This window comes from Dasypus novemcinctus, chromosome 28, assembly GCF_030445035.2.
Source record: "Dasypus novemcinctus isolate mDasNov1 chromosome 28, mDasNov1.1.hap2, whole genome shotgun sequence".
Taxonomy (NCBI): Eukaryota; Metazoa; Chordata; class Mammalia; order Cingulata; family Dasypodidae; genus Dasypus; species Dasypus novemcinctus.
Window position 1 is genome coordinate 33,631,637 of NC_080700.1, and position 26,434 is coordinate 33,658,070.

The 26,434-nt window shown below is 47.1% G+C and overlaps 1 protein-coding gene across 1 annotated transcript in view; it reads left to right on the forward strand.

Annotated features, from left to right (window-relative positions):
* UST (uronyl 2-sulfotransferase) overlaps positions 1-26,434 on the forward strand; it is a 350,244-nt gene that overhangs the window by 210,338 nt on the left and 113,472 nt on the right. The window contains exons 4-5 of the mRNA XM_058289681.2: positions 12,815-12,894; positions 19,301-19,454. Of these exons, the coding sequence (XP_058145664.1) occupies positions 12,815-12,894; positions 19,301-19,454 (234 nt within the window). The remainder of the gene's footprint in view (positions 1-12,814; positions 12,895-19,300; positions 19,455-26,434) is intronic.

Here is a 26,434-nt window from a genome sequence, read left to right on the forward strand (position 1 = left end):
TGGGGGTGGGGGTGAAATAAAAAATAAATCTTAAAAAAAAAAAGACAGCATCATAAGGGGTAGCTTAGCAGTTGAGTGCCTGCTTCCCGGGTATGAGGTCCCGGGTTCAATCCCTGGTACCTCCTAAAACAAAACAAAATAACATCTTAGCCTACAATTTCTGTTGCAGAGCCAGTATGTATAGTGTCTTTCAAAACATAGAGATCAAAATGCCAGTTCTTTTGAAAACTTCATGGAAGAGTCTCTGAGCATCAAGTTTAAATAGTCATTGCCAATCAGCAAAAAACAATTGGGGGTTTACCCCTGGTGGGTTCTACAGTAGATGCAATAGAAAAGATATATTTGGTGACATGAAGGATATATAACTTTGTGTAGTAGGGGTAGTTTTTCTTCAGTTGCTTTGAAAACTGTCTTCATTTGTCAGGGCTGCCATGACAAAAGCCCACAGATGGGTTGGTTAAACCAACAGGAGTTTGTTGCCCCACAGTTTGGGAGGCTAGAAGTTCAAAATCAAGGTGTGGGTGGGATCAGGTTTTCAGAAGTCTTTAGTGTGCTGGTGCTGACTGACAGCCAGTCCTCCGTGCTGCTTGACTTGTGGAGGCTTTTCTGCAGTAGCTGGGTCTGCATTCTCCCTGCTGAAGAGGGAGGCCAGTAGCCCAAAGGTTTGGACCTTGAGATGGTCAGGAATGTTCTAGAAAAGAGAACACGAAATGTAATAACCTTTACTTTATCCTGTGGGATTTTACATGGAGAAACCTACTTTGTTTCCTATGGGGAGAAACCATGAGCGAGTAAAATGAGAGTGTGCATTTAAATGGAAGGATTTACATCAAAAACTAAGAATAACTTAACCCGTGCGGTATGGATTGTTAAATCCAGAAAGGGTTAAAGACATGGTCACCCTTCTCTCTAAAATATAGGTTAGCATCTCATCTGTTTGAAGTTGTTGGCTTGTCCGGAGGCCAGGGAATAGCCTAGACAATCTTGTGAGGTTCTTTCCAGCCCTGTGCTTCTGAGATCTATTTGTACATAATCTGCGTCTTGGGTCGTTGAAATGACTGATTCCTGTGGTCACCCTGACCTAGAATACATCTCATCGCTTAGTTATTCTGGATTCCTAGTACATTCTAAGGCAAGTTTTAAGACCTCAGGAAGAGGTAAAGATAAGGTCGGAAGAAACAAATCTACAATTTTGATGTAAAAACAAAATGGAACGACAGTGACCGTTTCTGCAAATAGTTGGCATGCTAAGAGCCAGCTGGAAAACAGTACAGCACAACTGAAGTTCCAAATTACATAGAACAAGCAGAGAAGAAAATGTTATTTTAACCTGATTAGTCAAGAAGTAGGTTGTGGCATGAATAGCTAGTGACCTTGTAATATAGTAAAGGAATAGGGGACAAGCAGTGTAGGACACTCGTTAAAATCGTATAGTCAAGTGTTTCTCAACCTTAAACTGCAGAACTCTGAAAATCTGTCCCCATGAAAACATTTCTTTCTAGAGTTAGGAAAGAATTCTGCTTTAGGTGCGGTATGACTTAAACAGGCCTTTGTGGGCTGGCCCGGAACTCTATTCACCGTGTAGAACATTTCTTTTACGAGAAAATGAGTTCCAAGTTCCAAACCACTGACTTCCAAATGAACTTTGGAATAGCATCCGTTAATAAGGCTGGAATTAACTAGAGTGTTCAATTTAGACACCAAAGGCCCTCTGTGGGTCAGGGTCAAATTCACTTCTACATCTGTCCCTGGAGAATAACTGCCATCACACACTCACAGTACTAAATTAAAAAAAAAAAAAAAAATCTATTTAATGGAACCGACACTGAAGGGATTATTCAAAAGGAAAGGGAGTGTGAAGACGCCAACTGTTGGAATACCTATAAAAATCCCATTACATCTGCCCTGATGGAAATAGTAACACCTTTGAAGTTTATATTTTGGAAACTCCTCCTTCACAGAAGAGCATGGAGAACTACTGTGGGCCAAATGTTGGGCCGCCTCACAGAATCAAACACAAATCTGTGATGATGGCATCTTTCGTTTATCCAGTAAAGCCAGATCTCTTAGTTTTCTTGGGCTGGCTTAGATGATCTCTTGGAAAACGCAAATTGTACTTAGTTTGAAAGATAGGCAGTTTTTTTTTTTTTCCCAGAAGGCGTGAGATGCGATTGCCAAAATGCTCATAAGTGTTTTTGTAAATGGGTCTGATGTCATCTTTTATAATGTTTCAGTACCATAAAAGTCAGAGTACCTCAAGGCATATCACAGAAGTCAGAATTGACGATTATCTCATTCTTGGTGGAGAAGGACAAACACTGTTGGCTTTTGAGCCAAGAAGATGGAGAATGCAAATCATTTCATGATTTTTATTTGCATCATAGCTACCGAGGATTAGGAATTGAAAACAGCACTTACTCCATGCAGATTATTTTTCTTCCTTATTTCATGTACCTCTTTTGGAGCTAAAAATACAGCAGCGTGTGGAAAATGCTGCAGGCCTTACTTCTCTTCCTCTGAGAGGCTCACAGGGATGGCTAGCATTATATAAAGATTCTGAGAATTCTTGCAGTTAAAAACAAAAACAAAAACTTGGTTAACTCTGTCTCACCTAGTGAATCCTGGTCATAGTTGATCGGGGACTCTGTGATTCTCCTCTGCACTCCCCAGAACTCATGGCTCACAGATTGGGTTTGCTGCGTGGTCCTCGCTCAGTCATGCCAATAAAGACTCCTCTTTTTCACTTTGAACTTCACATCTGCTCCGAGTCTATTCTGCAGCTGTTCAAATGATCAAAACCATGAAAAGTATTCAAAGGGTTGGAGGGGGGAGGATGTGTGAAGAGACCCTGTGTTGGCATGCCCTGGATTTCTGCAACTCCTTGGTCAAGTACCCTTTGCAGTGTTTTAATTCCCCCATCATTCCTAAGTCACCACACGCCCCGAGTATATGAGCCATGACTATAATGCAAGGAGACTTTTAAAAGAGCTCATCAAAAGACAGGATATTAGATCTGGAAAAGGTCTAGAAGCCACAGGGTCTCATCGGAGGCTTCCTGAAGGTGTGGTTGCCTGGCTTCAGTTCAAGCAAGAACATGCATTCGTTTTCTTTTTAAATTTTATTGGGGTAACATATGTATGACACAAAATTCCCCCTTTTAACCATTTTTAAGTGTACTCTTCAGTAGTAGTAAATACATTCATAGTGCTGTGTGACCATCACCACCACCCAATACCAAAACTTTTCCATCACCCCAAATGAAAATGCTGTACCCATTAAGCAATAACTCCCCGGTTCACCTTCCTTGGCCCCTGATAACCCCAATCTACAATACTTTTTGTTTCTATGAATTGGCTTACTCTAGGTATTTTAGATGAGTGAAATCATGCATCTGTCCTTTTGTGTCTGGCTTATTTCACTCAATATGATCTCTTCAAGGTTATCCATGTTGTACCAGGTGGTAGTTTGTAGCCATGGGCCTCAGAAAAACATGTTCTATCCATTCCTTTGGGTATGAACCCACTGTAAGTCAGAACTTTGGATGAGGTCATTTCAGTTAAGATGTGGCCTGGCCCAATCAGGATGGTTCTTACTCTTATTATTGGAGTCCTTTATAAGGAAAATCACATTCAGACAGAGAGAGAGCCATGGGGAGCAAGAAGCTAAAGTTCAATGGAACCCCGAAGAGAAGGGAGGCCGCCATGTGCCTTGCCATGTGACAGAGGAGCCCAGGACCAAGGATTGCTGGCAGCCTGCCCCACATCACCAGTCTTCAGGAAGAAAGCATCGTCTTAATGGCCCCTTGATTTGGACTTCTTCTAGTCTCAAATCCCTGAGCCAATAAATTCCTGTTGCCATCCCATTGCATGGTATTTACTTTAGCAATGAGGAAACTAAAATATATCATTGGGAAGTGGATGTGGCTCAAGTATTTGGGTTCCCGCCTGTTACTTGGGAGGTCCTGGGTTCAGTTCCCCATGCCTCCTGGAGAAGATGAGCAAGACAGCGAGCTTTTGTGACAGGCTGGAGCAGTGAGCTGACACAACAAGCTGATGCAACAAGGAGGCACAAAGAGAAAACACAATGAGAGAGACAACAAAGCAGAGAACGGAGGTGGCTCAAGCAATTGAGCCCCTCTCTACCACATGGGAGGTCCCACGTTTGGTTCCTGGTGCCTCCTAAAGAGAAGACAAGCAGACACAGAGAGCACACAGCAAATCCATACAGAGAGCAGTGAGTGCAAACAACAAGGGGGGTTGGTGGTGGAATAAATAAATAAAAACTTAAAAAAAATTAAAATATATCTTGTATGAAAACTTCATTCCTTTTTAAGACTGACTACAATTCCACTGTATGGATATACCACATTGTGTTTATCCATGCATCACTCATTTATTTTTGGAGCAGTTTCTCCATTGTTTGTTCATTCATTTTGATTAAATGAGCTACTTATTGGGGACCTACTATTGCTGGGTCTGAACAGCAAACACCATACTCAGTGCTCATGTTTCTTGTTTCTTATTCTTGAAACAGCATTATTGCGGCAGTGTTATCACCCCACTTTAGAGGGAGGGACAAGTGTGTATAGGAGACAGAGAGGAGTTCATCAGACTGGAGCATAATGTAAATCAAGAGGAAAGACTTGAACTTGAGCTGGGGTCAACCCTGGAGCACTCTGAGTGCCAGGCTTACGGTAGACTTTTATTCATTGAATGGGTTGGGGAGGAGGTGCATTCAGATCTGCTGGGGAGATTTTGTGCAGCACATATTTCAACTCCTGCTACAAAATCCTGAGGTTAGCCCCCGTTTGTGCTGAAGCCCAGGTATTTGTGTCTTTAGGGGGAAATTCCGTAGGAGATCCCCGTGTGCAACTCTGGTGAAAAGTCCTTGCAAGGACGCTTTCCTGGTGGGAGAGTTTTCCTTTATTAAACTGAATCCTTCACAGAACAAGAACCATTGCTTTTTCAGCCAGGACTCCCTCAAACCTCTGAGGACACTACGTGTCCCCTAAATTGCTACTTCCTGGTGTCTCCCCCGGGGGCTTGCACACTCATCCCTTGGTTGCAATGTGTTGGAAAAGCCTCCTTTAGAGCTTCCTAACATTGTCATGCCATAGGCAATGGAGCTGCGGGCAGTCAAACCAGAGACACCCAAGCCAGCCCCAGGTCCCCGGCTCTGCAAATGAGGGCTCATCTTGGAAGCCCATAGACCAACGTTGAGTCCCACTAATGGGGAAAAAAAAAAAAAGAAAAAAACATCAGGACCTGGAAACGTAAACTGTCTTTCCCCCGTAGCCGTGGGGTGCATTTTCTCGTGGGTTCCAGCCCAGCCTGCTCTGCCGTTGCTCCCCCTGGTGGCCGTCATTCCTCAGCGCAGGCTGGTTTGTCACCTTGGACCGCAGTGGCCAAGCTGGAAGGGCTGCCCTTTCTGGGAGGGAAGGGCAGGGGGTCTGAGGCTGCAGGCTGAGGAGTTGTCCTGTGAGCTTCTGCTTGGATGTGCAGTTCCGGGGCCACCCAAGCATTCAGAGCCGAGCTGGTGTGTTCTGCCAGCCCGGCCTGCTGGGTTTACAGCAGAAGATGAGAAACAACGTTTTGGTATAGCCCCTGCATAATGATGTCCACCTGAGCTTCACTTTTGTGTGTGTGTGTGCGTGTGTTTGTTTTAATTCCTTTTTAGTTAGAATAGTTGTAGGTTTGCAGGAAAAATCATGCAGACAGTACCTTTTATTAACATTTGTGTGTTACTTTTGTTACAACTCATGTATTAATTTGGTTATACTGTCAACATAGGCTTCCCTCTTTATTTTGTATAGTTCAATGTCAATTCCTGCCCCACCTCCATGACATACATACAGCCTAAAATTTCCCATTTTATCCACTTTCAAATATACAATTCAGTGGTGGTAACTACATTCGCAAAGTTGTGACCCATCACCGTCATCCATTGCCAAAACTTTTCCACCCCCCAAGCAGAAACTACCCCTAAGCATTCCTCCCCATTCCGCACTCCCACCTGCCCCCTGGTAACCACTATTCCAGCTTATGACTTTATGAATTTGCATATTCTGCTCAGTCCATGTGACACTATATAATACTTGTGCTTCTGGCTTATTTCCCTCAACTGATGCCTGCTAAGTTCGTTGATGTTGTGACATGCATCAGAATCTCACTGTCTCTCTCTCTCCATACGTTCTGCTTTTCCATTCATCTGTTGATGGACGCTTGGGTTTGCTTCTACCTTTTGGATATTGGGTATAATGTCACTATGAACACTGGTGTGCAAATGTCTGTTTAAGGCCCTGCTTTCAAGTTTTTCAGATATTTACCTGAAGTGGGATTCCCCAGTCACATGGAAATTCTACACTTTTTGAGAAACTGCCAAACTGTTTTCCACAGCGCCTGCATCATTTTACATTTCTGTCACCATGAGGGAGGGTTCCTCTTTCTCAAGTCCTCTCCAACACTTATTATTTTCTGTTTTTTAAGCAGTAGTCATTCTAGCAGGTGTGAAATGATATCTAATTGTGGTTTTGATTTGTGTTTCTCTCATGGCTGGTGACATTGAGCATCTTTTCATGTATTTATTGCCCATCTGTATATCTTCTTTGGAGAAATGTCTTTTCATGTCTTTTGCTCATTTTTTAATTGGGTTGTCTTTTTTAAAATTTTTTTAATTTTTATTTTTTGTCTTTATTTTTTTAATGTTACATTAAAAAAATATGAGGTCCCCATATACCCCCCCACTCCCCTCTCTCCACTCCTCCCCCCGTAACAACAACCTCCTCCATCATCATGAGACATTCATTGCACTTGGTGAATACATCTCTGAGCACCGCTGCACCTCATGGTCAATGGTCCACACCATAGCCCACACTCTCCCACAGTCCACCCACTGGGCCATGGGAGGACATACAAAGTCCGGTAACTGTCCCCAAAGCACCACCCAGGACAACTCCAAGTCCCGAAAATGCCCCCACATCTCAGCTTTTCCTCTCACTCCCTACCCCCAGCAGCCACCATGGCCACTTTCTCCACACCAATGCCACATTTTCTTCGATTACTAATTGGGTTGTCTTCGTGTTGTCTTTGTGTTGTTGAGTTGTAAGTGCTTTTATAAATTCTGCATGCTAGGTTCTTACCTTATAGTTTCCAAATATTTTCTCCCATTCTGTAGGTTGTCTTTTTTACTTTAATTATGAAGTTCATTGATGCATAAAAGGTTTTAATTTTGATGAGCTCTGACTTATCTAATTTTTCTTCTGTTCCTCATGCTTGTGGTATGAAGTCTAAGACACCTTTACCTAACACAAAGTCCTGAAGATGTTTCCCTATGCTTTCTTCTAGGAGTTATATAGTTTTGGTTCTTATATTTAGGCCTTTGGTCCATTTTGACTGATGTTTTGTATGTGGTGTGAGGAAGGGGTCCACCTTAATTCTTTTGCACATGGATATCTAGTTCTCTTAGCACCATTTGTTGAAGACACTATTCTTTCTCCACTAAGTGGACTTGGTACCCCTGTCAAAAATCAGGTATGAAGGTTAATTTCTGAACTCTCAATTAGATTTCTTTGGTTTCTGTGTATGTTCTTGTGTTAGTATCATACTGTTTTGTATGGTAATTTTGTAATATGTGTTAAAATCAGAACTGTGAGTCCTCCAAGTTCATTTTTTTGATATAGTTTTGGCTATTTAGGGTCCCTTATCCTTCATTATGAATTTGGTGATTGGCTTTTCCATTTCTGCAAAGAAAGCTGTCAAAATTTTGATTGGGGTTGCATTGAACCTATTAAATCGCTTTGGGTAGAATTACCATCCTGACAACATTTAATCTTCTAATCCATAAATACAGAATGTCTTACCATTAATTTATGTCTTCTTTAATTTCTTTCAGCAATGTTTTTAGTTTTCCAAGTACAAGTCCTTACATACTTGGTTAAGCTTATTCCTACATAGTTTATTCTTTTAGATGCTATTGTGTGAAATATTTTTCTTGATTTCCTTGTCACATTACTTATTACTACTGTACAGATACACCACTGATTTTTGCGTCTTGATCTCGTAACTCTGCCACTTTTCCAACTTCCTTTTTTAGTTCTAGTAGCTTTTTTTCAGGATTTTCTCTGTACAGGATCGTATCATCTGCATATTAGGAAAGGTTTTACTTCTTCCTTTCAAATTTGGATGCCTTTTATTTCCTTTCCTTGCCTGCTTGCTCTGGCTAGAACTTTCAGTAGAGTTTTGACTAACAGCAGTGACAGTGGACATCCTTGGTTTGTTCCTGATCTTAGAAGGATAACTTTCATTTTTTCAGCATTGACTATGATGTTAGCTGTGAGTTTTATGCCCTTTATCATGTTGAGGATTTCCCTTCTGTTCCTAGTCATCTGATTGTTTTTATTAAGAAGGGGTACTGGATTTTGTCAAATGCCTTTTTTGCATTAATTGAGATGATGTTGTGTTTTTTTCCTTTGTTTTGCTAATACGGTATATTACATTAATTGATATTCTTATATTGAACCATCCTTCCTAACCTGGGGTAAGCCCACTTGATCATGGTGTGTATTCTTTTAATGTGCTGTCAGATTTGGTTTTCTAGTATTTTTTAGTATTTTTACATTATTTCTTGAGGGGTATTGGTCTATAATTTTCTTTTCTTGCTATATCTTTATTTTGTTTTGGGATTAGGATGATATTGGCTGCATAGAATGAGTTAAGAAATGTTCCCCCCTCTTCAATTTTTTTGGAAGAGTTTGAGCAATATTGGTGTTAATTCTGCCTTCAATGCTTGATAAAATTTGTCAGTGAAGCCATCTGGTCATGGGCTTTTCTTTGTTGGAAGGTTATGAATGAATAATTCTATTTCTTTACTTGTTATTGGTGTATTGAGATCTTCTGTGTTTTCTTGAGTCAGTGTATGTAGTTTGTGTGTTTCTAGAAATTTGCTGAGTACATCTAGTTTGTCTAACTTATTGGCATATGTAGCAGTTTAATATTATTGATGAATTCCAAAAAGAAATATTGAATTATGCTTGTAATCTGATCTGTACCTGGGCAAGATTGAGTTATGATTAGGGCGTTGAGTCCCCACCCCTTGGTGGGTTGGAACTCACAGATAAAAGGCATGGCAAAGGACAGAGTTGAGGGTTTCTGATGTTGGAGTTTGATGCTGAAGCCTTAAGCTGGAACCCTGGGGAAAGAGACAAAGCCCTTCGCTTGATAGTCTACACCTGACCTTCTGGAGGAAACAGAGGAGCTGAGCTCGTAGGAACCCAAGAAGCCTGAACCCTCGCAGACGTCAGCAGCCATCTTGCTCCAAATAGACTTTGGTGAGGGAAGTGACTTATGCTTTATGGCCTGGTTTATCGTAAGCTTCTACAACTTTGGCTGACTAATACAGCATATATAATATTCTCTTCTATTCCTTTTTATCTATCCTTTTTATTTCTGCAGGATCAGTAGTAATATCCCCCTTTTCATTTCTGGTTTTTGTTATTTGCATCTTCTCTATATTTTCTTTGTTGTTCTAGCCAAAAATTTGTTGATTTTATGGATCTTTTTAATGAATATACTTTTGGTTTTGTTGATTCTACTGTTTCTATATTCTCCATTTCATTTGTCTCCCACTCTAATCTTAATTATTTTCTTCCTTCTGCTCACTTTGGGTTTAGTTTGCTTTTTTTCTCCTTCCTCCAGATGTGAGGTTTGGTCTCTGATTTGAGTCTTTCCTCTTTTTTAAAATAAGCATTTAGGGCTATCAGTTTCCCTCAAAGTATTGCCTTTGCTACATCCAGTAAGTTTGGGTGTGTTGTGTTTTCATTTTCATTTACATCAAGATATTTCTTGATTTTACTTGTGATTTCTTCTCCAACTGCATCGATTGTTTAAATGTGTGCTATTTAACTTCTACGTATTTGGGGATTGTTCCTCTCTCTACAAGGTCTCTTTCTTTACTGGTTAACCCAATAGTCCTTCAAAACCATTCAGGAGACCATCCTGGGAAATTTTACCTCTCTGTTACTAGCAGGGATGGGTCCCTCTCCTGTTGCCTGTTACCCCACAGTGATTAACACATGATCTGAGCTTCTGCAGGGCAAGAACCAAATCTTTATCTCTGTAGACACCTTTAGTGCCTGATTGTGGGAAATCAGTGGGTGTGAAATCAGGGGAGGTCCAGGAGGACCCTTTGAGGGGTGGGCATTGCAGATGCAAGGAGTGATGGGGAGAATGCAGAGAGAAGAGTAACGGCATTCCAGGAGTGAAAGCCAGAGATGGGTGACCCTTGGGCTCCAAGGGAGGAAGGAGGATGATGGTCTTGAGAGCAGGCTGGGGTAGAGACCAAGGGTGGAATTAGCAAGACTCAACCAGTGGTTGAGTGTGGGAGTCTGGGAAGGAGAGAGGCCAAGGTCGAGCATGTAGAGGGTGCTGCTAGCAATAGCAGGGCTCTCCAGAGGGGATGAGGCTGAAGAAGGAGTGGAGGGGGACTGGGAATTAGGAGATCAGTCTGGCCACAGTGGGCTGGGGGCACCCCAAGGACACATCCCACAGTCTTTTCCCTGTGTCCTCCATGTTTCCATCTCCAGGGCCTGGGCAGGGTCAGGTAGTGCCAAATGGAAAAAGACAAGTAAGTCCTGCGCAAACTAGGGGAGGAGGAGCAGCTCCTGGTGTGGTTTAGGCCCTGCCATTCCTGCTGTGATGCCACCAGTGCTGGGCAGAAAAGGGAGGGTTGGCAGCTACATGGAGGGCAGATGAGGCAGAGTAAAGATGGGGCCCGGCACCCATGGGGGCAGCACGGGCAGGGAAAAGGTGGGACCTTACAAAGGTGGAGGAACTCAAGTTCCCATTGCTTGTTACTAGAAAAAGGGAAAGTCCGGCCAGGATTTTTTGCATTTGTGAAAAAGATCAAATGACACCTTGAACATAATGTTTTTATCCTAAGTGATTAATCACTTATTTGTAAGTGATTTTATTATTTGGCGGGCGGTGGCAAAGTGTGCGAAGGCCAAAGTGTCCTCTCTGACTTCTCTGAGGTAGTGCAATAAACACGAGCATTCGTGCCTTTATTCTATATTTAAAGATACGCCTGAAAGAGTTATGGATTGCCACTGTTAGTCCATTTTCGTTGTAAAATAGACAACTTTTGGACTGTTATGACATTGTTTTCTCAAAACCTAACCACCACTGTTTCTTCGCTAAATTGCACACATTGACATGTATTTAGAGAATGTAATACACTATTGGAAATGGGAAAGAAACATTTTTATCTTCTGACCTGCTTTTCCAGTTTTCTCATGCATAACTAAGGGGCTTTCTTGTAGTATTCTTATGTGTGTCGAGAAATATTTGAATAAAAAGAATCTAGAGATTAACGCCTTAATGGTCTCTATATGAAACATACACACAGTACAGAGTTATGTATCTAAGTAGACACCCTCAGAGATAAATTATCTGTGGTCATGCTTCGAAATCAGTAATTCTATCCATCAAAAACCAAAATTAATAATGGGCCCAGGCAGGAAGTTTTACTACCAACACCAAGGCCTGGAGCATGTAGTGGAGGCTCTAGAGGATAAACAGAAGATAAAGAGCCAGGATTCAATTTCCTTTTACGCTCAAGCTTGTGGACAAACCATTATTCATCTAGGCCAGTGAACAACGGAAGCACAAGGTTTATGAACTGCAAGTAATTTACTTTTAAAGTTTTAAGTTCATTTATTCCAACATTTTTTTGTGAGTACAAATATCTGGTTAAAGGGTTTTAGACTCTGAAGTCCCAGTGTAACAATCTTTAACACATGTACTCATTGGAGTGGATTCATTCAATGAATATTTATTGGGTCCTAGTGTATGTGTCAGCCACTGGGCTAGGCCTGAGTAACAAGGCAGACGGAGGCCTCTGTTGTGTTTGAGACAAACTGGAAGTTCCAGGCTCTTATTTTGTTTTTGTTATTGCTACTGTGGTTGATATGTGATGACTAACCTTTGTTTCCCTTGTTATTTTAAACTATTTCATAAAATAGGAAAAACTGCCCTTTTGATGTTCTTCCAAAGTATTCATCTTCAGTGCGCTTTTTTTTCCTTTCTGTTCCACAGTGTGTCAGTTTTATGAGGCCAATTAGAAAGTCTGAGCAAAGTGGATTCAGGAAGTCAGAGAATCATAAGAATGCTTGGTATTTCTAGGATTTCACTAACATTTTCTGTATCATGACATGTTCCAGAAGACCATAAAAGTTCGTTTACACAAACATAACTACTTTTTGACTTGCTGAAAACTGTAAATAAATAATTCAGATGGCCACCCACCCAAACCCAGAGGTTTGAGGGTCTGTGTGTTTCCTATGAAATATTTTCTTTACATATATATTTTAATAAAAAAGAGGAAAATAATGAAGCATTGTCTCCTTTTATCCCCCCTTTTAAATTCTGCAGAACTAATTCCCAACTATTTCTGCAGTCCTCAATATTATCATTATAAAAAATATAAAATGAGGACTAACTTTTTTCTGGATTTGACTTTAAAAGAGGGGACTGAAGGCATTTTCTTCCATACATTTCAGTATAGCAGCACACTTACTCCCCAGTTGAAGTTACTTCATCGGTCACGTTGTTTTCATGGTAGCAATCAACTGAATTAGATTCAGGGCTATAAATTTGGGAAGCGCTGTTTTATGCACTGAGAAGCTTTATGTAAAGTTCATAAATGTTACATAAAACACAGCTGTGTGGCCCTGGCCCAAGAAATAATAAGCGGGGATGAAGGAGTTGGACTTTGTAAATTAGATCCAATATATGCTAATTTTGTGCTTTTATTTTAATAGATGGAACTGATTAAAAATATAAGTACTGCCGAGCAACCCTATTTATTCACCCGACACGTTCATTTCCTCAACTTCTCAAGGTAAGACACTTTCCAGCTTAATGGCGCTTTCATTTCTTTTAAGTATTTAGAGTCCTCCTAATGAACAATTAGTTTCAAATCTACCTTCCTTTTCAAAGCAGTGCAGTTGCCCTTGAAAAGACATTTTAATCCATTTCTTTCTCCTGCCAAAGGATTAAGTTTAAAATATTTGGATGGAAGCTTCGTTTTGTCTCAGAATACTCCATCTTAAGTCTTGTGCAAACTTAAGATTATTTTTAATGAGAAGCCATTGGATCTGATGGTTCTTTTGAAAAGAAAATCCATGTTTTGTATTGAACCAAATAAGAGTCAAGAGACGGGTATTTTAATGTAAGTATTTTATTGCACATTTTGGTGCAATTTGAACCTGCAGAGGGCTCGGAGCAGTTAGCGGTGGAGCCAGGCCTCTTTGCAGCCTCCCTGCCTACCTTCCGGGCTCTCCCTTGCAGTGTTCTAATAATAACACGAGTGGCCTGCTCGACTGTGGTGGGGGCGTTTGAGAAGTCTGCTTCGTCGCCAGCTGCAGCGACGCCCTGACGATCGGGCCATCCTGCGCTGCGGTGCGGCCCCCGGATCTGGGAACGGTGACCTCCCTTCCGTGCGCTCCGTGCACTGGCCGTCAGCTGAGCCCGCTCACGGCGCGGCCTCTCTGTCTTGGCTCAAGGAGCGCGGCCCCGGGCCTGACCGGCTGTCCCGGTGGCCTGGTCCGCCTTTAACACGGGGCCCTAGAGTGTGCCGGCCAAGGGGACTAAATCATCCGGAACCCAGGAAGGCGCTGAACCCCGTCCTGAGCCAGCAGGCAGCTGGGGCCCGGACGGCCAGGCCTGCCTGACTCACAGCGGGTCACAGGGGCCTGCCTGGCTCCCAGGGGCTCACAGAGGCTCACAGAGGCTCACGAGGGCCTGCCCACCTCAGAGGGGCCTGCCCGCCTCACGGGGGCCTGCCTGGCTCACAGAGGCTCACAGGGGCTCACAGAGGCTCACAGGGGCCTGCCCGCCTCACAGAGGCTCACAAGGGCTCACAGAGGCTCACAGGGGCTCACAGGGGCTCATAGGGGCTCATAGGGGCCTACCCAGCTCACAGGGGCCTGCCCGCCTCACGGGGGCCTGCCTGGCTCACAGAGGCTCACAGGGGCTCACAGGGGCCTGCCCAGCTCATGGGGGCTCACAGAGGCTCACAGGGGTTCCCAGGGGCTCCCAGGGACCTGCCTGGCTCACAGGGGCTCACAGAGGCTCACAGAGGCTCACAGGGTCTCACAGGGGCCTGCCCAGCTCACAGGGGCCTGCCTGGCTCCCAGAGGCTCACAGGGGTTCCCAGGGGCTCACAGGGGCTCACAGGGGCCTGCCCAGCTCACGGGGGCTCACAGAGGCTCATGGGCTCCCAGGGGCTCCCAGGGACCTGCCTGGCTCACAGGGGCTCCCAGAGGCTCCCAGGGGCTCCCAGAGCTTCACAGGGGCTCACAGGGGCTCATGGGGGCTCCCAGGGGCCTGCCCAGCTGCCAGGGGCTCCCAGCAGCTCACAGGACTCACCAGGGCCTGCCCAGCTCACAGGGCCCTGCCTGGCTCACAGGATTAGTGGTTATTTAACAGCTTTCTTTAACTGCTTAAATACAGTTCAGAAGTTCAATTTTAAGTGACCCTTTGCTCTCGGCTTCTTCTTGAACACAGCAGAACGCATCTTCTGGAAAATGCCACTTGCTTCCTCCCCTTCTGCTTTTCAGCCGATAGTGCTGCCCCGGGAGACCCCGGCTCCCCTCGTGCACGACCCAGTCACGGCGTGGTGAGAGGCCCCCGCTCTTCTCATCGCCATTGGCTCCCAGCTCTGTCAGTTCTTCCTCCCCTCCCAGCGGGACCGCTGACCCGGTGGCCCAGCCGCCCCCTCCCTCCACCGCGCTTGCTTCGGCTTCTCACCCAGCAAAGTCTTCCACCTTGTGTCCTTCGGTCACACCGTGGGGCAGAGTGCCACTCAGGCATTCAGCTGGTGTTGGGGATGGAAGGCCCTATTTTGGGGGGTAGGAGAGAGACCGAGGTGTCCCCTGCGGAGGGCATGGCTGGAGTGCCACAGGTGGTGCTGAGGGAGGCTTTTGTTTAGGGTGACCCTAAACCACCATCTCTGCCTCCAGGAGCTCCTGACTTTGTCCCCCAGATAATCATAGCCTTGTCCACAATGGCATTTTCTTCAACTTCTCTCATTTTTCTTCCTCCCTGACAAAGATCAAAGCCTCACGGAGCTTTTCATCTTTTAATCAGCACAAGAACAGCATTTACTGCCAGGCCAAGCATTAAAAAGAAGATAGGCTTTCAAAACCATTTCCAGCCATAGGAAACTTTACTGTAGTATGAGGACAAAAACAGCTTTAAGTCTCCAGGTCTTAAGTCTTATCTAACAGTATCCCTGGAAGAGCATACGTCTTCAGAATTTTGTTGAATTTATAGCTAAAATTCTTAGCCAAGTGCTTTGTGTAGCTATTGGAGAGGTGCCAAAGATTGCCAATTGTTTTTAATTTCCTGGGCTCCTCAAAACATGAAATGGGTTGGTTTAAACAATGGGAATTTATTTGTGCACAGTTTTGAGGCTGGGAAAATGTCCAAATCAAGGTGTTATCAAAGCAATGCTTTCTTCCCCAAGAGTGGCTCTTCTGTCACCTATGGAAGTGTCTGCCGGTCTCTCCCTTCTCTTCCAGGTTTCATTGCGTTCAGCTTCTTGTTTCCATGACTTTCTCTCTCTCTGAATTTCATTCTCTTATAAAGAACTCCGGTAATAGGATTAAGAGCCATCCTGAATGAGGTGGACCACACCTTAACTGAAGTCACCTCATCAAAAGGTCTTACTTAAATGGGTTCACATCCACAGGAATGGGCTTGATTCAAGAATATGTTTTTCTGAGGTACATACCTACAAACCACCATGCAGATGGATCGATTAATTGACTTAGCAGTCTATGGGGCATATGTTGAAGAAAATGAATGACGTATGTAGGAATTCCTTTAAAAGAGAGAGAGTGAACTAGGCAATGATTCCTACAGAATTGTATGCTGTTTCAGATCCTCATTGACTCATCAAAGGGAAAAAAAAGAATATGATAAATTTGGGGAGGGTCAGAGGGAGACCCAAAGAGTGATTAAAGAGCTGGTCTATATGACCTGTGAACAAATGCCAAAGAACTTGGGGATACCTGCTGGTTTAGGATGAGTGACAAGAGAACTTCAAGTCTGCTTGGTCATTGTGGTGACTGAGGACAAAAGGGTGTGGTGTTAGGTGAGACACAGTCCAGTCGTGACTTTCCTGCTCCTCAGGGGATGCACAACCTAGAGCATGGTAAAGACCAAATTTGAGCTCTAGATGATAACATGAAGGGAAATGGGTCTTAAGACAAAGGTTAATGGAATTTTTAAAAGAAACAAACAACATAAGAAGTTAAAGGAATAAAACTGGAGCATCCCAGGCTCAAAGTGGTGAAAGGTGTGAGGGTGAAGCTGATGCTTTGTGTCAAGAGGATCAGACATAAGGAGACATGCATACAACGAAGTCTAGGAATATCAACTGGCATGATGGAGATGCCTCAGCTGTTGGGTTGACCAGTAGACCAATTCGCAGGCATTTTCTCTCAAGGTTTTTTTTTTCCCAGTTGTCTTCTTTTTTATTTTATTTTATTTTTTTGTCTTTATTTTTTTAATATTACATTCAGAAAATATGAGGTCCCCATATGTCCCCCACCCCCCTCACCCCACTCCTCCCCCCATAACAACAACCTCTTCCATCATCATGAGACATTCATTGCACTTGGTGAATACATCTCTGAGCACCGCTGCACCTCATGGTCAATGGTCCACACCATAGCCCACACTCTCCCACAGTCCACCCAGGGGGCCATGGTAGGACATACAATGTCCAGTCACTGTCGCTGCAGCACCACCCAGGACAACTCCAACCTCCGAAAATGCCCGCATCCTCTCAAGGTTTTAAACATGGGGTGGAATGCTGTGCTGCCTCCGATGGGGAGAGCGCGGGCAAAGCCTTCCAGTCCCTAGAACAGAGTCAGCAGTGGGTGCAGGTGACCCAGCAACCTTGGCCGGAATTCTGACCAGAATGAAAAGTTCGGAGAGAGGAGAAACTGACCCTGAGAGGGGACGGCATGAGAGGGTGGATTATGTCCCTTTTAGGCATATAACTGACAGGCCACACAGATTTTGCCAGTGTGGGAGGGAGCTGTGTGTACAGCAGAAGACAGTAAGACCATTATTTATTGTCACCTTCTGGAAAGGGGGAGATATATAGCAGACATCTCTTGCCCATTAGAAATTTCTGGAAGCTCCCATCTATACTTGATGATAAGCTGTTAGACCATCTAAGGTTATCCTGGAAAGTGTGTATCGGGCTACAGGGCACGACCAGGAGCCACTTGTTCATGCTTGGAGAATCCCCCACCCCTGGTGGGAGGCGGCTGTGGCCAGGCGGGTTGTGAGAAACCGCGTTGATTCACATGATCGGGCAGTGCTGCTGGTCAGCCTTCGCAATCATTCTTCACGGGAAGAAGGAAAGTCCAGCTGAGGCTCTCAAAAGCCTCATACACATTTTTGAGGCTCTCTTGGCACTTGCATTTGGCGTTCGGCTCTGTCAACCTAGCACCTAATGTCATTACGGTAGTTACTGTTTAATCATAGATATGAAACCCAGATAATAAAAAAGAAGGTATAGCCAGGCTGTGGTTAGCACAGCTGCCTCCCGGGGCGTTCATCCAATTTGCATGAACACCACCTGTGTACGGCTGGGACCTGAGATGCTTGTGTGGCAGTAAGAAGCCTTCCTCGCCAGCAGCACATTCTCCAACTGGTAGTATGGGAGAATCCAGAATATTGTTCACGTGTCCTGGTGCCTGAATTCCCACCCCTGGAGGGTTATTCCTTTTTGTTCCTTTGTCTCCTTCTCTTTGCAGCTTCTCTATAAAAATGCAAATAACCTGGGGGTAACATTACAGAAATTGATACCCAGAAGAGACTGATGATGGCGGGTTATGTCTCCTTCAGTCTGACAAGAGAGCCCTGTGATTGTGGCAGAAATTTAAGAGATTTAGAAGTGTTCACCAGGACATTCATTCCTTCATTCAGTCATCATTTATTGAGCGCCTACTGTGTGCCTTGCACTGTGCTAAATAACACAGTTCTGGCTGCAGGAGGCTCGCGGTCCACTGGGAGAGACAGACACAGACACAGAATTGGAGAGAGGGCCTGGGGCCCAGAGGAGGAGCTGGCACAGGGGTGGGAGGCAGGGCAGTTTGTCTGGGGGTGGGGGCTGCGATTCCCAGCTGGGTTTTGAAACGTGAGCAGAGACCACAGGGTGGACAGAGCTGGGAGGGGGCTCCTGTCAGTGTGTTTTCTCCAAGCTCGCTGCCCCCTGACAGAATGTTCTGGCATCTTCCTTGGAAGGCTGCAGGGTCATGGGGCTAGAAGAGCCTGCAGGGTTCACCCGGGCAAGACCCCTGCCCAGAGCCTCCCCAGGGCCTCTGCTTTCGAGCAGTTCAAAGAGGAGGCCTCACCCCTGCAACAGCCTTCAGCGTGTTTGTTGAATGACTTAAAATGGAATGCCGAGATATTTATATTTTATTTTTGTTTACCACTTTTTGGATGCTTTCATTGATTTCTTCTTTCATTCTTTGTATCCCTCACATTGTTACTTTTTTCAGCTCTGGAGCTTTCTTTCCCTGGTAAGGAGCACAGATTCTAGAGCCAGGCAGGCAGCCTGGGTTCAAATCCTGGCTCAGCCACCAATGAGTCTTCCTCTCCCTGCCTCAGTTTCCCAGAGTGTAAATGGCAATTATGGTCTCGGTTCCCCTGAGGTGTTGTGAGACTTAGCGAGTTGGCACCTGTTAAATACTTAGAACAAGGCTCACAGTCAGCTCTCAGTAAATGTCAGCAATGAGGAAGCCACTTATGGGACTGTTGGAATAAAACATAGAATAAGTCCTGTTTCTCCACCCAGGCGGGCATAATTGACCAGTGAGTGGAGGCATTCACCAGGTGCCAACTAAGTGCAGCCAGTTCTTTCAGACCCTGGGACATTCAGAGACAGAGTGACCCTGCCCTCACAAGAACCCTACGGTGTGGTGAGAAAATGGAACAAATCTAGACCTCTGCAGGAACAAACACCCTCGTTAGTGTAGGCTTAAGGACAGCTCCCGGGACCTCTCCTGGGTACCTGGGACAGGTGCTCTCGGCCCCCCTTGCCGCGAGCTGCTAACACACCCTTCCGAAGATGCTGCAGCCTCGTTAAATCATGCCCCGGTGCCTCAGCAGGCGAGGTCGGGCTAGGACACCATAACCGGGAGGAGAAATGTTTCGAACTCAGCTTCCTCCTGCCCCCGCAGTGGCTGCTGCTAATGAGCCCCCTGTCTGTGTGCGTGTGTTAGGTTTGGAGGAGACCAGCCCGTCTACATCAACATCATTCGAGACCCCATCAACCGGTTTTTATCCAACTACTTTTTCCGCCGATTTGGAGACTGGCGAGGGGAGCAGAACCACATGATCCGCACGCCCAGCATGCGCCAGGAGGAGCGCTACCTGGTAAGTTCCGTGGCCGCCGCCCGTGGCCCCGTGGCCAGGGAGCCCACGCCGCACTTCCATGGCGCTCCCGGAGGCCCACGCGGCGAGGGGGTTCGTGTCTCGCCTTCCACGCTGGTCCCGGGTGGCCCGGCTCCTCGTGGACATCTCCTCAGGGGGTTTTCTAGTTTTGTATTTGCTGGGATGGTTGGTGAGAGGCTACATCTTTTCTAGTGAATTCCAACCAGCACGTCATCCTCCCAGAGAACAGACGTGCTTGGGCATCTGCCTCAGAGGGCAGAGAACTTTCTCGGGCGTCTGTCGCATTCAACCCCGTGGCGTGCCCAGGAGGGACGGGTATTTTTGGGTGACCCCTGGAGACCCAGAAAGGTTGTGGGGCTGGCCTGGGTCACCCCTCGGGAAGCAGCCTGCCCCTGGCGATTGCTTTCTGGCCCTCTCACTCAGCTGCTGTCTTCTTGCCATGCCACAGACATACTTCATTGCAGAGAAATGGCTCACTATTTCCGGGCCTGGTTTGGGACCCTCCACTCCGCTGGGATGCTAGTTTTGACCGCAGACATCGTCTTCCCAAGGCCAGAGTTGTTAGTAGAAATGGAGGGCAGAGGGGCTGCCTCTTTCTTCCATTTCTCAGCCTTTCATCGCCCCAATGGATGGCAGCTACTGAATAGCTGAGAACAGGGTACTCGAGCAGCTGGGACCCTGGTTTCTGAATCTGGGAGAGGCCGTTGGGGTCAAACAGACCTGTCCTGGGCTCCCAGAAAATGGGGGTTTTGGGGGCTACCAGCAGAACAGGGAGAAAGTGCTAAAAGGTCCCTGCAGATCCACGCCGGCTGCGGGAACACGCCACAGAGCTGAGCCTGCATCTGTGGCATCCACCTTGTCACCGAGGGAAAGTGCTGCCCATCACGCCCTCCACAAAGGCCCAAACTTCTAGTCCTCATTTAATTTCTGGCAAAAGATAATTAAAGTTTGTGTTAAGGGAATGGGAGCATTTTTGGATGCTATCAGCCAGGTCTTAAAATCTCTGGAGGGGGCAGCGGATGTAGCTCAGGTTTTGAGCACCTGCTTCCTGTGTAGGAGGTCCTGGGTTCAATCCCTGGTACCTCCTAAAAATAAAAATAGAATATTAAAAAAAAATAAAATAAAATAAAATGTGTGGAGGTGAGAAAACTGAGATTTGGAGAAGTACCTTCTCCAGCGCTTCGAAGCTGGGCCAAGACGAAAGGCCAAGGTAAAGTTCAGTATTTGTTCAACCTCCTAATGCTTGGATAAAATATTCTGATGCTGTGTTTGAAACTGGCTTAAGTTTTGTTTGTTTTTTTTGTAGTTTTCAAGGGCAAAAACCCAAATCATTTTTTTTTCAACTACATGGTGGGACTAGAGCTATTTATTTTATACTTGAGGATAGGAATGTTTTCAGAAGGTAGGACAGCTTAGTAGAAAAACAATGTTTGCACTGGATGTTGAGTAAGACATTTATATGTTGTTTTTTTTAGAAGGTACCAGGGATTGAACCTGGGACCTTGAACTAGGGAAGCAGGCGCTCAACCGCTGAGCTACATCCACTCCCCTATACGTTCCTGTAAAAACGTAAAGTCTGTTCCACGTAATCAAAATTTTTTCTTCAAGATTTCTGACACAGTCCTGGTATTAAGAAAGCTAGAACCAAGTTATGTCAGACAGTGCTGAAAAACCAAAGCGAGGGAATAGTTTCTGATGAGCCTTTCTCTTCAAATATAAGTGCTGAGAGTCGAGGCCATTCGCTCCGTTTTTCTGTTCCATCAAGCTTTCTTGGCTGTCCTGCCAATCTCTATGTGGTCATACAAACCAAAACTGTAATCTCTGGGGAGAGAGGTTTGTCAACACGAGAGGGAAACCTCACGGGTGCAGAGTTTTAAAAAGCCCATAAAGTGTTGAGAGCTGGTGGTGGGCGAGCCTTACGGCTCTGAAAAGCTGGTCACTGCCACGATAGCCTGAGAGGAGATGGCCTTTTGCCACGCCTAAGCATTAGGTGCTCAGTTGGTGCATGTCGAAGCAGCTCATGGGGCGGGGGTCCCGGGGTCCCCAGAGCAGCCGGAGGGAGAAGAGGGAGCGGAGAGTGAGGCAGATGTGACCGCTTCGTGATCTGGCCCCGGCCTGACCTGCTTAGAGGCTGTTTTTCACGTTCAAAGGATATTTTGTTTATTTGGAAGAAGAGAGGTTACTGCCTTTTTCTTTTCAATTGCTCAAACTTTTTATGCCACTTTCTCGGCCCCATTCAACCCTTGGCAATACAGTTGCCCCGTTCAGAGCGTGTCCTCGTTTTGGCATTCAGGACCATCGGTTGTTTGTGTTCCCGTGAGCGCGGGTTGGCGGGGAGTGGTCCCTGCCTGCGGCGAGACCTGAATGGGGGGTACCGGGAGGAGGTGGGCTTGGTGGCCACCCTGGGGACTGTGCCCCCAGCTCCGTCCCACACACCCAACGTCTCCTCTCCCCCACCCCTGCGCAGGGCACAGGCGCACAGCCTCGGCGCCAGCCCGGACGGGTGTGCCCATCTGCCCACTTTGCTCCAGATCCCAGGGCCCCTGAGCCTCCTGCTTTATCCCATTGCCAAAGACCACCCCCCCCCCCCCCCCCGCTCTTGGCCTTGAGCTGAGCATACAGCTGAGAGAGGGCAGCCGTGCCCCAGAGCCTGGCTGTTTCGGATAAAAATGTTAAGGGTCAAGGAATCCTAGAGTTTGCCTGGACCCGGGGTTCCTGAGGACCCCCAGTGTGGGGCGGGCCTGGCTCTCGGGGTACCCATGCATAGTGGCAGCCTGGCCTTGGGACTCCCATGCCCATTGATGATGCTCTTTGCTTCCTGAACAGAGTCCTATTGTGTAACATCATCTTCCCATCTTGACAAAGACATCGATGTTATAACACTTTTTTTTCCCCAAAGATGAAAGCGTCTTGTGGCCATTCCCTATGCGTTCTGGAAACGACGTCTTCTAAAAGTTTCTATTCCTTCCGAATCACACTTCATTTATGTTTACCAAAAAAGAAAATTTTTTTTTTCTTTTCAAAATAAATGATTGCAAGAATGGATAAAATTCGACCCCCAGAACCCACACGGGGCAAAGGCAGTTCTCTTTGGCCCATTTCCCCAGAGTGAGAAACCGGGGCTCAGTTGCTGCTTCCTTTTGAGGTTTTGTCATCAGAAGATCGGGCCCAGCTGAGCCCGGGCACGCTGGGCATGTCCTGGCCCGGGCGACCGCTGGCCAGCTGGAGGGCAGATGCCTCAATTTCCAGGGCAGGGAGATGCCTGGCACAGAGTGGAGTTGAGAAAGAATGAGCGACTTCTAATGAAAAGCAACTGCTGTGATTTCCCAGGGAGGGAAAGCTTCTCCCTCCTTTTGAGGCCATGCCCGGTTCACTGCTGCGTGATTTCCCTGCTGCTGTGCTCACTCGTGTGGCCTGTGCTTGCGCAAAACCCTTCCTTGGAAAGTTGGGTGGTCAAAGCATCTACATTGATACCACTTAGCGCTTTCAAACTGGGGGAAGAAAAGGAGAAGCTGCGCTTCTTAGCCAACCGGGAGTGCCCCTTTACAAGTCGATTCTCCATTTGAGGAACAGAAGAAGAGGGAAGGGAATTTTCCCAGGAAGGAAACTACCTCTGCGGTATTGCTTGTTCAGTTTGGCTGTACAGTGTGGAAAGTCAAATACATGTTTAGAAGAAAAGATGTGTAATTTACAGCTTCTTAATTTATAAAGAATTCAGTGAGTCATGCTGGCCCCTGTTGGATTCTGGAGAAGCCTGAAAATTGACCAAAATCAGCAAAGGTTCTCAGAAAGCTGTGCATTTTCATCCGCTTGGAAGCTTTGGACTCTGAAAAGTCCTCGCGTCTTGGAAGGAGGCAGATGAAATTCCCAAGCGTGGAAATTTCCACTCTGTCCTCCCTTGCCGAGGCTGCCCTGTGAATGAAACCTCAGGCTCGGCCCGAGTCCCTAACGCATGATTTTTCTTAAAGAAGGAAAAAGAATCAGGGATTTGGATTGTTGGCTTATTACGTATTTCAGTCAATAGCTATGTTTTTTGGCCACAGTTTTGGAGGTCTAGGGAGAAGGTGATGCTTTTTGCCTCTGATAATTCCAATTCGGCTTGAAACTGCAGGCTGAGCCGGGGGGACGTGGCCACACCTGGCTTGTGTCCTGTTCTCAGCTGCTGAAGCCGGTGATCGGCCAGCAGCGTGTCCCCTGGGAGCCTTACTTTCCTCATCTGTACAATGGGACCACGTTTCCTGCCCCTCTGCATTCCAGGTTGCTAGGAGGATGAAATGAACACTCCACTCCCACCGACCTCTCCTAAAGTCAATAACCACGATCATTTATCACCCCCCTGGGCCGGTCAGTGGCCCCCTTTGTCCCAGCAGCTGGGGCTCTCTGCCCTGGGGAGATGGCAGGGCCTGCTGCTGCCCTGTGGCTCAGGGCTGCCCCTCTGGCCAGATGTGCAATTCCCTTTCCAGCCCCTTCCCCGGGGGATGTTCGTTTCTAAGGAAACGGCTTGCTTTGTGTTCCCAGCAGCTGGAGACACTCTGCCTGCTGGCAGCCCGTTGTCCCGGGTTTATTTGCTTGGAAACCTAAGCCCCGTAGGCACAGAGATGTAGAGTCCCAGGAGCTGGGGCTCTCGCCCTCCCGTGGGTGGGGACAGGTACCCTGGGGGCCTCGCGTGGGTGAGCAGGACAGGGGCGCAGGGGCCAGCGGAGCCCCCCCACAGCCGTGGCAGCCCTGGGGCGCTTCGAAAGCGGGGTCCCCTTGAGCTTTGCCTGGGGGATCCCTGGAGGTTTGCAGCAGACTGAGAAGATGCTGGGGGTGTGAGAAGATCAAGGGGAGCAGAGCGGGGTCCACAGAGGGGCTTTGGGGGGAAGCAGAGGCAACGAGGGGAGCTGACGAGAGGAACAGAGTTGCACCCCGGGGGTCTGGCAGCTGTGCCGGAGGGGGTCCGGTTCAGGGGCGTTGGGCTGCTTCACAGGGGGCAGAGCACTCCAGGGGAGGGGCTGAGGTCACCCTCAGGCAAGGGGAGGTGTGGCGGGCTGAGCTGGGGTGACAGGGGCCACGTGTGGGAAGGACGCTGAGGACAGAAGAACCGTCCCCTCCCCAGGTCCCACCCTCCACGCCCAGGGCCGCGCTGGAGCTTCCCCGAAGCACCTGCTTTAACCTGCGCAGGGCTCTATTCGCCCCCCTGGCCTCTCCGTCCAGCCCCCGCAAGGGTCCTGTGGCCACCTCTAAAATCAGCCTCCTCCCGGCCGGCCATTTCCCTGCAGGGGAGCGAGGGGCAGGCGCGGCCACCTGTGTGGAAAGGGCCAGCGCCAGGGTCCTGTGGCCGCTGGGACCCGTCACCACACACCTGGTGGCTGAAACATTTAGTGCCTGACGCTTCCCTAGGTCAGAAGTCCCCGCTAAATTCAAGGCGTGGCCCCGCTGCCTGCCTGTCGAGCAGCAGTTCTTTTTTGTTTTTTGTCTTTATTTTTTCAATGTTACATTAAAAAAATATGAGGTCCCCATATACCCTCCACCCCCCTCACCCCACTCCCCCCCCCATAACAACAACCTCCTCCATCATCGTGAGACATTCATTGCACTTGGTGAATACATCTCTGAGCCCTGCTGCACCCCATGGTCAATGGTCCACATCATAGCCCACACTCTCCCACAGTCCACCCAGTGGGCCATGGGAGGACATATAATGTCCGGTAACTGTCCCCGTGGCACCACCCAGGACAACTCCAGGTCCCGAAAATGCCCCCACATCACATCTCTTCCTCCCACTCCCTACCCCCAGCAGCCACCATGGCCACTTTCTCCACACCAATGCCACATTTTCTTCGATTACTAATCACAGTAGTTCATGAATAGAATACCACTAAGTCCACTCTAATCCATACTCTATTCCTCCATCCTGTGGACCTTGGAATGGTTGTGTCCACTCCACATCTATATCAAGAGGGGGCTTAGATTCCACATGGATGCTGGATGCAATTCTCCTTCTTTCAGCTGTAGGCACTCTAGGCTCCCTGGTTTGGTGGTTGACCTTCTTCACCTCCATGTTAGCTGAGTGGAGTAAGTCCAACAAACCAGAGGGTAGGAGTAGAGCAGCGGTTCTTAACCTTTATGGTTCCACGGACCCCCTTTGCCCGTCAGGTGAAAACCACGGACCCCCTACTAAGTCCACACTCTACTGTGAATTATTTAATAAATAGATCACACCTGCGCCAACAGTTCCCCACAAGGATAATGTTATTTTCGGTTTTCAATCCAAGCTCAAGGACCCTCTGAAATCTTGGGGGCCCATGGACCCCTGGTTAAGAACCCCCGCTGTAGAGACTATAGGGGAAGAGCTGCTTCCTTGCTTATTTGGGTGCTGGATGAGTGGGTAGAGGACTGAATCCTGCGATCTGTTCCCAGCTTCTAGAAGCCTCAGCGTTCCCTGGCTCAGGGCCCCTTTCCTCCATCTTCACCATCAGCCCTGGAGGCTGGGCTCCTTCTCCTGCTTCAAATCCTTCTGCCGTCTCTTCTCCCCAACACAGCCAGAAGGGGTGCTCGCTTTTGAGGAGATTCGATTGGGCCCCCTAATCCAGGATAGGGGTCTAGAACCTTAGCCCACTGCAAAGTCTCTTTTCACCAAGTCTTCCGGGTTCCAGGGGGGAGGACATGGGCTTTGGGGTGGGGGCGGGGGTCGTCAGTCTGCCCACTGCAGTGGTGCGGGCGGCCGAGGGCAAGACTCTGGGGGGGGACGGACATGGGAGCTTTCTAAGGGTTGGCCTGTCGGTCTGCAGGTGGGGAGCTCACCTCTGCTTTTCACCAGGCCACCCCGCCCTGCTGTATAGAACCCAGTGGCCACTCATACACTTTGCTAACTCTTCTACCATTGACGCATCTTCATCCATGCATCCATCCATGCATCCATCCATCCAACCATCCTTCCATCATCCATCCATCCATCCATCCAACCATCCTTCCATCAT